Source organism: Dipodomys ordii, unplaced genomic scaffold, assembly GCF_000151885.1.
Source record: "Dipodomys ordii isolate 6190 unplaced genomic scaffold, Dord_2.0 Scaffold26, whole genome shotgun sequence".
Lineage (NCBI taxonomy): Eukaryota > Metazoa > Chordata > Mammalia > Rodentia > Heteromyidae > Dipodomys > Dipodomys ordii.
In genome coordinates this window covers 8,108,799-8,120,941 of record NW_012267242.1, presented here as the reverse complement: position 1 = coordinate 8,120,941, position 12,143 = coordinate 8,108,799, and the positions used below count along the sequence as shown (strand labels likewise).

General features: G+C 37.0%; 1 protein-coding gene across 1 annotated transcript in view; it reads right to left on the bottom strand.

Annotated features, from left to right (window-relative positions):
• Positions 1-8,670: 8,670 nt before the first annotated feature.
• Positions 8,671-12,143, bottom strand: part of Mark1 (MAP/microtubule affinity-regulating kinase 1) — a 108,630-nt gene continuing 105,157 nt past the window's right edge. Inside the window, exon 19 of the mRNA XM_013014988.1 lies at positions 8,671-10,773. Within this exon, the coding sequence (XP_012870442.1) occupies positions 10,419-10,773 (355 nt within the window). The 3' untranslated portion in view covers positions 8,671-10,418. The remainder of the gene's footprint in view (positions 10,774-12,143) is intronic.

Below are 12,143 nucleotides of genomic sequence, written 5' to 3'. Positions count from 1 at the left end.
TTGAAAGGCTGGAATTATAGAGGTATGCTATCACATCGGGCTTTTCAATCCATTTTTCCATCTTACAGAAATGAAGCTGTGAATAAAATGGTTTCTCAAGCCTCCTCTGTAATATTGTGAGAACAAAAAGTATACACACATTTAAAAATCAAAACCAGTTCCTTGGTCGGGACACATTTTTTTTCTATAGCTAAATCAAATTCCTATAATGAACAGTATTATACTTTCACAAAAAATTACAACTCAAGTTTTATATCCTATGCTGTACTAACATTGAAGGCAAAAGCACTTGGACTGGTTTATTCTTTAGTCCCCTTAACAAATTGTTGAGAAAAAAATATAGGCCTGCTCAATCCCTATTTTGAGGCCATTTACCTTTCAAATGATCAAAAGAATACATTTACAGTTTAAAATGTCACATTTGGAGTTTTTTTTTAAAGGTTTATCATTTAATGGAGAAAAGAACTGCAAGGCAGCAAAAGAAACGTGAAAAAGAGGGACAGTTTTCCTAAAGAGAACAAGGCACATTGATGCCAATGACACAGGAATGCCATCTCCAGGAATCTCTGATGTCAGGTTTGGTTGCTCCTCAGCTATTCCTTCTCCAAATCAGTCCACCCCAAAGTGAAGGCAAAAGGAGGCAATCAGATGCAAACCTAGGGCTACTTGTGGTAGTTTGCACTTATAATCTCAGCTACTCAGGAAGTAGAGGTATAGGAAGATTGTCATGCAGGGTAGTCTGGCACAGAGTTAGCAAGATCCCCATTTTAATAAACAAGCCAGATATGATGGTTAATGCCTATAATCCCACTACATAGAAAGCAAAGGAAGGAGGCCTGAGGTCTGAGCCTTGACCTCAAAGTGAGACCCTATCTGCAAACTAAATAACTAAACAACAACAACAACAACAAAGGGCTGAGGTGTGGCTCATGTGGTAGAGGGGTTGTCTAACAAGTGCAATGTCCTGAGTTCAGTCCCCAATATTGCCAAAAGAAAAAAGAAGGAGGGGGCAGGAAGAGAGGGAGGGAGGGCAGAAGAGGGTAAGAGGGAGGGAGGGAGGGAGGGAGGGAGGAAGGAAAGAAGGAAGGAAGGAAGGAAGGAAAGAAGGAAGCAAGCAAGCAAGGAAGGAAGGAAGAAAAGAAGGAAGGAAGGAAGGAAGAAGGAAGGAAGGAAGCAAGCAAGCAAGGAAGGAAGCAAGGAAGGAAGGAGGAAAAGAAAGAAGAAAAGAAGGAAGGAAGAAAGGAAGAAGGAAGGAAGGAAGGAAGGAAGGAAGGAAGGAAGGAAGGAAGGAAAACACCTTATTTTTCTTGGGAAAGGGTACTTGGGTTCTCTCTATCACTGCTATTTTTCTTTCAGGCACCAAGTGACTACCAGAACAAGTAAACACTGATTCTAGAAAGATCTTTTACTGACTTGAGAACTAGGCACTTAGGAAAGAAAACATAAGGCAACTATTACTAACTAGCATAGATTCACTAAGAACAACATCCTAGCAGATATCCTTTGTTTCCTTCTTCCTCTTCCTCTTATTTCTTATCTTTATTAATCAACATCGTGTAAAAGCAAGTCTAATGATAATAGTTTTAGTAAGACTCATTCCTGGTTGAATGAATTCATGGGAGTTGAGAGCTTGTGCACATTCCTTGTGCTTTAGGTCCCTTCCAGTGCCCGATGGAGCCAGGAAAGAGAGAAGGGGAGGAGAGAAGGAGTGCATTGGGACTAAGGTCTTCTTTGTGCTCTTGTCTGGCCTTGTGAATACTTAGTTACTATTGTAACAGCAACAACATAAACTAGGTTTATTATCAGTTTGTTTAGACATGAATAATCTACAGAAATTGTTGGAATTGAAAATTTTCTTCACCATGAATACATAGATATCTGACTTCACAAAGTCTCATAAAAATAATTATTGATGGCATCAAGAAAAAAATCAACTCACTCTAACTCAAATTTCACTTGTGCATGCCTGCTCGTGTGTGTGTGTGTGTGTGTGTGTGTGTGTATTGGGGCTGGAACTCAGGACTTGGCACTATCCCTTAGCTTTTTTGCTGGAGGCCAGCATTCTACCACTTAAGCCACAGCAACGATTACAACTTTTTGCTGGTTAATTGTAGATACGAGTCTCATGGACTTTTCTGCCTGGGATGGCTTTAAACCATGGTCCTCATATCTCAGCCTCCCAAGTAGCTGGGATAACAGGCATGAGCCACCAGCATCTGGCTAGGTCCCATGTTAATAAAATTAGTATGTTAAGAATCTATAAGGAATGACAGTTGGCTTTTTTATATGTAAAAAAATACAATTGGGACACTAAGAATCTATCTGTCTATCTATCTATCTAATCTATCTATCCCAATGTATGAATTGGGATATTAAGAATCTATCAAACACAAAGGAGGTGATTTTTTTAAAGTATACTACTCCATAACAGTATCAGAGTCAAAAAATATGACTTACCTCAATTCAATAAGACTAGTTCTCCTCAAAGTCAGCTGTTCTCAACTTCATATTTTCAAAGTAAATATCACTAAAACAAAAAAAAAGATTTAGAAAAGTAATGATCAAGATTGAAGAACTAGTTCCCTAAACCTTGTCTATATTTCAAATCTATCAGCATCAAACCACCAAATATAAGCTGAGTGAGCTATTATTTGTAAATTTTATAGAATATACATATATGCAATGATCAAGTAGTAGTGCTTGATCAAAATTATCTGGGTCAAAAAAATTTAAGACAGATTATGACACATGTGATATTCCGTAGTTTGAAATAGTTTTATTAGACTTGCCAGCTATCCAGTATGTACTAGAATCTTGAAAAACTAGCTGTAACTTTTGAATATGTGTATTTTCATCAAATATCCTATTGCACAAGCTGTTTGCTTTATATTCACGAAGATGTATTGTGGTATTCTTTTACAGAAAATGCAAATATGAAGGTCAATAAAAGCAAAGGAAAAAATAAACATTTTACTATTCTGGCTTTAAAAATATTCGAAATGTTGCATGGACAAATTTCTACATAAGTGTACAGTTTAAGTTTTTGGTGATAATAAACTTGAAAACATCTGTAAGGTTAGTTGGTATTTTCTCAAGTATCTATTATTGGACCTTGACTATATATTCTTTATTTCTGTTGCTGATCAGATCCACAGTATTTTTGCTGACAACATCCAAATCTGCCTACAGAGTCAACCTCTTACCCTGTTATAATCTCCAGTCCATAGGACATTTCTTTCTTCCTTTCCCTTTTTCTTTTTGGTTAGTTGTGGGTCTTGAACTCAGGGCCTAGGCTCTGTCCTTGAGTCTCTTTGTGCTCAAGGCTAGCACTCTACCATTTGAGCCACAGCGCTACTTCTGGTTTTTGAATGGTTATTTGGAGATAAAGAGTCTCACAGGGACTTTTCTGCCCAGCTGGCTTCAAACTGAGTTCCTCAAATCTCAGCCTCCTGAGTAGCTAGGATTACAGGAATGAGAGCCACTGGCACCTGACTATAGGACATTTCATTCAGGATCTTCTGCTCCTCATTGTAACAAACTACAATCTGTTCATTTGTTAAATATTGAAGATACATATGTTTGATCACCTTTATCCTGTAATTTTTGGATTTTATTGAAACCAAGCTTGTTATTTTACCTATAGCCAGACAACTCACTGTTTCCTGATCCTCCTTTTAACCAGTTTATATTAAGTGGGTATCCTGTGGGTAGCATATAGTTGGGCTTAGATTTTTATTTTTACATAAAATTTGACAATTGCAGTTTTTGCATTGGGGTTTTTAGACATCTAATTTTGATATGGGTAGGCTTAAAACTGCCAGTTTCTTTGTTTCCTATTTTCTCACTTGTTCCTTTTTTCTATTTATTTTTGCTGTATTTGAAAGACTTTGTTGTTCAATTTTTAATTGACAATTGTATGCATGTAAAATTGTATGCATCTATAGTTTGCATAATTTTTGATATAGCATTGTACAAAGGCTAGAGTCAAGCTATTTAACATACATGTCACACTTTTTTTGGTGTGGTAAGAACCCTTAAAATCTACTCTCTGAGCAATGTCCAAATATACAATGTAGTATTATTAAACAGTCACTATGATAAGCAATATGCACAATTGATCTCTTGAACTATAATTGTAATTTAATGTTCTTTGACCAATGTCTCCCCAGCCTCTCCCCACCCCGTCATTAGCCATCCTCTGGAAACTGTTTTTGACTCTGTTTCTATGAGTTTTGCTGTTTTAGATATTACATATGTGAGATAACATGTCAAGTTTCTATTACTTAACATAATGTCCTCCAAATTCACTCAGGTGTGACAGTGGTAGGACTTGCTTTTTTAAAGAACAGAATAGTATTCCATTTTGTATACGTGCCACATTTTCTGTTATGTATTCATTTTGATGGACTCTTAAGACTGATTCTGCATCTTGGCTCTTGTATATAATGCTGTAAAAATTAATGTAGAATGCTGGTATCTCTTTGGCATACTGACTTTATCTCCCTTGGAGATACACCCAGTAGTGGGATTAATGGATCACATGGCAGCTTTATTTATTTATTTATTTTTGAGGAATCAATCTATCTCCTTTCCATAGTACTTTATTAAATCACATCATATCAACAATTTACAAGGGCTCCCTTTTTTCTACTTCCTTGCTAACACTGGTTATGTTTTGACTTACAAAAGACATCTTTTGCTTTTTCTTTGTCAGGTATGGGGCTTGAACTCTGGACCTGGACACTGTTCCTGAGCTTTCTTTCTTTCTGAAGGCTAGCCTTCTACCACTTTGAGCCACAACTGTACTTCTGGTTTTCTGGTGGTTAATTGGAGGCAGGAGTCTCACAGGGAAATTTCTTCCCATCTAGCTTCAAACTGCAATCCTCATAGCTCAGCCTCCTAAGTAGGAGGATTACATGCCTGTAATCCACCCACACCTGGCAACACTTATCTTTTTTTTTCTTTTGGGTCTGGTCGTGGGGCCTGAACTCTGGGCCTGGGCGCTGTCCCTCAGCTCTTCAGCTCAAGGCTAGCGCTCTACCACTTAAGCCACAGCACCACTTCTGGCTTTTTTTCTTTTTGCGTATGTGGTGCTGGGGAATCGAACTCGGGGCCTCATGCACTCTACCACTCTAAGCACTCTACCACTGAGCCACCTTCCCAGCCCGACACTTATCTTTTTGACAGTGCTCATTAAGATGCATTTTGGTTTTAATTTCATTTCCCTGATTAGTAGTGGTGAACATTTTTTTCATGCACTACTTATACATATGGATGCCTTCTTTTGAAAAAGAGTGTTATTTGAATCCCTTGCCCATTTTGAGATTGTGTTGTCCTCTATCATTTGAGTTTCTTACATATTTTTGATATTAATTCTATGAGATAAATAATTTGTAAATATTCCCTCCCATTCTGTAGACTGTCTCTTCACTGTGTTCTCTCTTTAGCTGTGCACAGCTTTTTATATAACTGGAAATCCAAAAGCATCAACAATACTTCATTTTAACCTCTGTTGGCTCATAGCTGTGATTTGTGTATTTTTAGGAATGGTTTAAGGTGTATAGTATATCTCTAGCTTATCATCCATCTTAAAATGTTAAACCATAATAGACAATAGTATACAGATTTTGCAAAAACATTCAGGCTTTTGTGCTGTTTTGCAACACATTTCACTTTTATGTGTTAGATATTTTACAATATTATTTTTACTATAAACATAGTTTCACTGTCAGTTACTCTTTTGAGTAGATGCAGATTTCCATCTGGGATTTTTTTTCCTTCTGCTTGGAAGATTTAACATTTATGGTAAATTGCAAGTCTTTTAAGTCTGCTGATGATAAAACTTGAGTGTATATTTTCAAACACTTTTCATGTGTATTGGGGAAGATATTTTATCTGAGTATAGAATCCTAGTTGGATAGCTTTTTTTTTTGCAATTTTTTTTCTGGCTAGCATTGTTCCTGACAAGAAGTTGATCATTATTCTTATCTGTGTACCTTTATTACCCCTTCCCCTGGCTCTATTTTAAACGTGACTTTAAAACAACCTTTAAAGTGGTATTTGCTTCGTCACTGGTGTTTGCTTCTGTGGGCTTATGGTTCCAGTTGTTTTTTCCTGTTTCACATTGGATAATTTCTACAATTGCCATCAAAGTCTCCCATTGTTGCTTCTCCTTCTAATTCCATCCACCATGTTCTTTCAGAAACTAAAATATCCATTTCTAGGTGCCTGAATTGTTTTCCATATCACTCACTTCTCCACTTAATATAATCTTTCCTCTTGCTGAACATGCAGTCATAATTGTTTTAATGTCCTAATCTACTAACCTTTCCCACATCTACCATTTCTGGGTTAGTTATAAATTGACTCTTTCCCCCATTAGGGGTTGTATTTTCTTGCATATGTGCATGTAGAATAATCTCCAATGGATGCTACAGATGTGCCAAATGTTGCCTTGTTCTAAGGTACATTTATATTCTTACAATTATTCTTCAGGTTTTTTTCTGGCAAATGAATTACTTAGACACATTAATGCTCCTAGACAATGCTTTGTTAAGCAGAATAACAGTATGAAGGCAAGGGCTACTGCAGTCCCATGAGTGAGGCAAACTTTCCAGTAGTATTCCCACTGGCCCATGGTTTCTGAGGTTTTCTGGTTGGCGCAGGCATTACTTTTGCATGAGATCTGATGATTATTCTAATACTTCAAGTGTTTCACTTGTCTCAAGGTTTTCCACATGCATGTACACGGGTCTCTGGAGTACACTTTAGGATAGCCCTCTCCCTCTACTAGTCTGCCCTGCAGACTCTAGCCTCCCTAGTCGCTCTGTGTTGACTTAATCAAGGAGAATGCTAGACTTCACTCAGGTTCACCCTTTCAGTCACACAATGTATGTATTTTCAAGACAGAGAACCATGTCAATCATGGGGCCCACTTCCCTCCACAGACTGATATCCAGCATCTGGAAAACATGGCTTTCATTTTGATGAAGCTGTGATGGCATGTATTTGATATGTTCTTTTCATTGTTTTTAGGTGAGAGGGTAAGTCTAGTATTTGTTACTCCATGTTATAGGAAAGTAAACGTCTTGACATACAAGTTAAAATATTGAATGTCAGGAAGTTTCCTCAGCCATCCAGTGGTCTATTTGTGTGTGTGTGTGTGTGTGTGTGTGTGTGTGTGTGTGTGTGCGCGCGCGCGCAGGGGACTGGTCCCAGGACTTGAATTTGAACTTATGAACTTAGGGTACTGAGCCTTTGTGCTGAAGGCTAGTGATGTACAACTTAGCCACAACTCCACGTCCAGCTTTTTGGTAGTTAACTGGGGATAACACTCTTAGGGACTTGACTGCCTAGGCTACCTTTGAAATGCAATTCTCAGATCTCAGCGTCCTAGGTAGCAAGGATTATAGGCATAAGCCACTGACACCAGGTCTCTCCACCTGTCCTTTTTTACAGTTCTCAAATCCTACTCATGTCTTGATTCATTTTCATCCTGTATTAACCATTCCTCTGTGTGCTATTTCATACACTTTTAAAACTTAATAAACTGTGAAAAAGATCTTCTTGACTCTAGCTTTAAGCAAGCTTAGAAATTTCTATTAAAGATTTTTCTCATCAGTACTTTACTAGAACTTAGAATCTGATGTACACTCATCCCAATAAGCTTGCTGAATTAATGATTTACTCTTTTACAATTGATGCTTACTGCTCTCTTCTAGCAAGACTAAGCTGAGGCTGTAATCATCATTGGTATAATCTGTTATCAACTTCTGTGAATCTGGCTGCTCACTGTAACATTGGGTGTATTTCCACAGCATCTATTGTCTGGGTTTCCTCACACACTTCCATTATTGTACACAGGTTTACAGTCTATCTTCCCAAATGGATCAAAATCTTGGAGTGGTACCAATCACATATCTTAAGCTACCTTGATACCCACAGATCATCTTGCTTATTTTATGCAGGCTGATAGAATCATGAATCTACAGATGCTTCATGCATTCTATTATTTTTGTTGTTCTCTTTATGAAATGGTTCTTATGGCAGAAACCACCTCAGAATAAAGCCTTAAAGTTTTAAATAAAATTCTACCTGATATAATATTACTGGATCAAGGTTCTAGAGTATATTTTATCATACTGTTTTTCTTTGCTGAATTTGCAGATGTTGATACGTATCCCAGTTTCTACAAAAGTTATCTGGATATAAGAGACATTATATGAAATAGTATTTCCCCAGAAGCCAAGGAAATACTGATAGATAACACAGAGAACATAACTGATGGTTATTTATGCAAAAATACTTACAATCCTTCTAAGGCTTCAAAAGAATAATTTATGTTGTCATAAACACATAAAATGGAATATATAAAGTAAATATCAAGAGTCCATCTCTGTTTATAGAAGTAAAATTCCTTTACATAAAACAGAAGATTGGCTAGAGGAAACATTAAAAAAATTAGCTTTCTATGTTTGAAATGGCATGATTTCTAATTTTTTAAAAGTATTTCAATGGTTGGAATTTTGTAAAAAGATTAACATTTTTTCTTGTAATGACATTTTAGAAACCTACATAGCTTCATCCCTCACAAACTAAACTTAGAACATAAAAAAGAAACTCCCCATGCAGAATAGTTTTGTACTAGCAAACAGGTAACTCACATTCTGATAAAGAGCAAAAGACAAGTGCTTTATTATGAGAAATGTTCAAGTAAAATTCCCGTGTGCACCAGTGAAAGTGAATAAAGATTTGCATCAACTCTTTTGAATGAACACTAAGTTAAAAAGGGGCTACACAGTTTTGCTTTGTTTTCTCAAACATCACCCTTTGCTAAGGCAAGAATACACTTCATTTTAGAACAGAATGTTACAGAAGAAAGCTACATCACAGTACGGTACAGAAGGTAAAATCACCTTAGTCTGGAAGCCATTACAGAATGGCACATCACCTACACTTAGAGCTTTCCACTGTAGGTTACAGCATTTAGTACAGCTTTATTTTTCTTTAAACTGATAAAATTTAAATACACTTTCTATTATGTAGGAGTGTGCAGATGGGGCCCATATGTTGATATTACAGTAATTACAACATTAAATAACATTGCACAGTCAACCTCCAAGGCTAATTCAGTATAAAATAACAAGTATTAAAATGTACCTTTACTAGTGGCTTTACATAGCACATATCACTAGTTATGAAAGAAAAGAAGGCAAATGCCCAATTTTGAAGCTGCACATTATAGGCATGAAGATGGGGAATAAACACAAGAAATCTGGCAAAGTACTTAAAACAAATGGGTTACATGGGAACAAACCGAACAACCCACAAGCATAAACCAATAATACACTGTTATAAATAGTATGGTTTGCTCACAAGTCTTTTAAGTACTTACAGATATTACAGCAGAAGGATGGGTGAAGAGGATGGGGGGAGAATGAGGCAAATGTTCCCAATGCCAGTTAATTCCTGAGGTGGCATTATTTCTTAACTGATGCATTGATCAACACTGTAAAGATGAGTTTGTGCTATGAAACAGTCCCAATATTATTGTATTTCCGCAATTACACTGCGGTATTCTGAAGGCAGCAAACCTAAGTGACAGTGTACATTATCACAGCCAGATGAAGTATTGATTCTTTTCAATTTTACTGCTATAATTAGCAGTGGGTCAGAAAACACTCCAAAGTTCAAAAGAAACCTGGTATTGATTTAATTTCCCCCCCCCAGTACTTCTAAGTTAGCTTAAAGCAAAGCTATTATTTATTTTCATGTACTTTACTTTAAAAAGTCTAAGTGCCAACACTGTAAACATTTTGTATCTTTTCAACTAAACCTTGTTCAAGGACAAGGCTAAGAGCAAAGATAAGCAAGATTAGTTCCATGTATAGTAAAGCTGATCTATGTATCAGCTTCTGGTTTCAATTTAAATATGATTTAAAATAATTTTATAAAGTTCATGCTAAAACTGTGGAGACTATTTCTGTCATCCTAGACACAATTTTCAAAATTGCATGATGGAGGTAAGAATTTAAAAAAAAACCCACCAGACTGTAGATAACAAAGAAAAGAGATTTTTCAACTCAAAGCATTAAACATACATTTATGTGCAGAAATCTAGACAACTGTACAAATTTTTAAGCAATCATATTTTATTATACAACTCTATGAACAGAAAATGAACAGAAATACACAGTATACTCACCTGTACATGTGACCCTACTTTTTATGCTAGATATTTATTACAGTTCATACTGACTTTAATTTTAAAGTTCATAACTATGTATAACCTTATTGCATTAAGGGCAATTCTACACAGGGAGGTTCGTAGGCAGACCACTTTAGGCATTACCAGTACATTCAAAAACTGTACCTCAGACATGGGTGCATCTTCCCTGGTCCTGTAAATTTAGATTTCTTTACAGCTTAAGCTCGTTTGCTATTTTGGATGCAATGTTCTTAAAGGCAATAGATGTCCCAGATATTCGCTTGAAACGGACTCCATTAAGTGACAGTCGTGGCAACTTGCAAACCTCCATCTCCCACTGCACGAGGCTGTCTTGTCTTGCATCTCCGTGGACACAGAAAAGCAAAAACCTCTCTTTTTGTTCATAATCACAGTTATTTGCATCTAACACTTTCCGGATTTCTCTCATCATGTCATTAGGGTCCATTGAACTAGTGGTTTTCATACTCCACGTGAACCGCAAAGAACGTGGCTTGGAATCTTTGCCCTCTTCTTTGTCTCTTTCTTTGGGTTCCCCTGTTGTGCTTCTGGAAAAGGAGAGCAAAGGCGAAGAATAAAAACAAAAATTCCACTCAGCAAAGATAGCAAAACATTTCATATCTAGATAATTGTAATTCAGTGCCTAACAAAAGCACCCAATCTGTAGTCTACTCTAAGACAGATACAAAGAGTTCTTTATTGTATAGTTGCAAAAACATGAACTCTTTTGACTTTTAGTATCTTCACTATAAAGTAGTATTTTTTTATGGGGGAGGGGAGGGCTAGGGTTTGAACTCAGGGCTTTGTGCTTGCTAGGTAGGCTCTTTACCACTTGAGCCATATTCCCATCCCCAAATTAGTGTCTTTTCTTTGGGAAAACCAATTTGTAGCTGAATGCGAACAGCTTAGTAGTTTTTCCACGTTCTTTCTGCATTTCCTTCTTCAAGTTTGTAAAAACAGATTCTCCATTTTCCGAATACAGACGCACATGCACAAAGCTGAAAAAACACTAGTATTTTGTTTGTGAAACACAATTTTAAAATACCAAGAAAAAAATTCTTTTTTTTTTCTGTCCTTCTCAAGCAGGAGGATGAAATGCCTATTCAGGGAAAGAGCACTGTTTATACCTCATATTAATGAGAAAGAAAGAACGCTACATTGCAATTATGTGAAGAAGTCATATCACACAGCATGTATCGATAACCTCCAATAATTTCCCACTTTATTAAAGTCATCCTTACAACAGACTACCGGGCTGCACACGACTTCCCCCAACTGCCCCCTCACATCCTCATCTATTATTCTCCACCCTACTCACTCCTGCCTGGACTCACTGACCTCCACGCCATTCCTTGACCACACAGGCTGTTATTCCTTGACCACAGGGGCTATGCTCTTGTTTTCAGTCTTCTGCACAGGCAGTTCCCTCTGCCATGAATGCCTCTCCTCAGATGGCTGCAGATGGCTAATTCCTTTACAGTTTATTTCATCCCCGAGGCCTCCTGTTGCATCCTGAGTCCAATCTTACCATGGACCACATCTCCTTACCTACTCTGTATTTTTCCTATACCTATCACAGTCTGAATATACACCTCCAGGAGGGCCAGATTTAAAATGGTCTATTTCATTTCCTGTCATATCTCAGCCATCCTGAATTATGCTGGGCCCAGAGTAGATATTAACACATATTTGTTAAATGAATTTACTTTACTGAATTTTGCTTATGCAGGTATTTCACACTATAGAACCCAAAAGGACATTTCAAATATTCAGAGCAAGGTGAAATGAATAATTAGCTATCATATAGAAAGAATTCTCTGTAGTTAATTAATTTTGTCGGGAAATTTTCCAAATAAAGATACATGTTGTGTGTGTGTGTGTGTGTGTGTGTGTGTGTGTGTGTGTGTGTGTGTGTGTG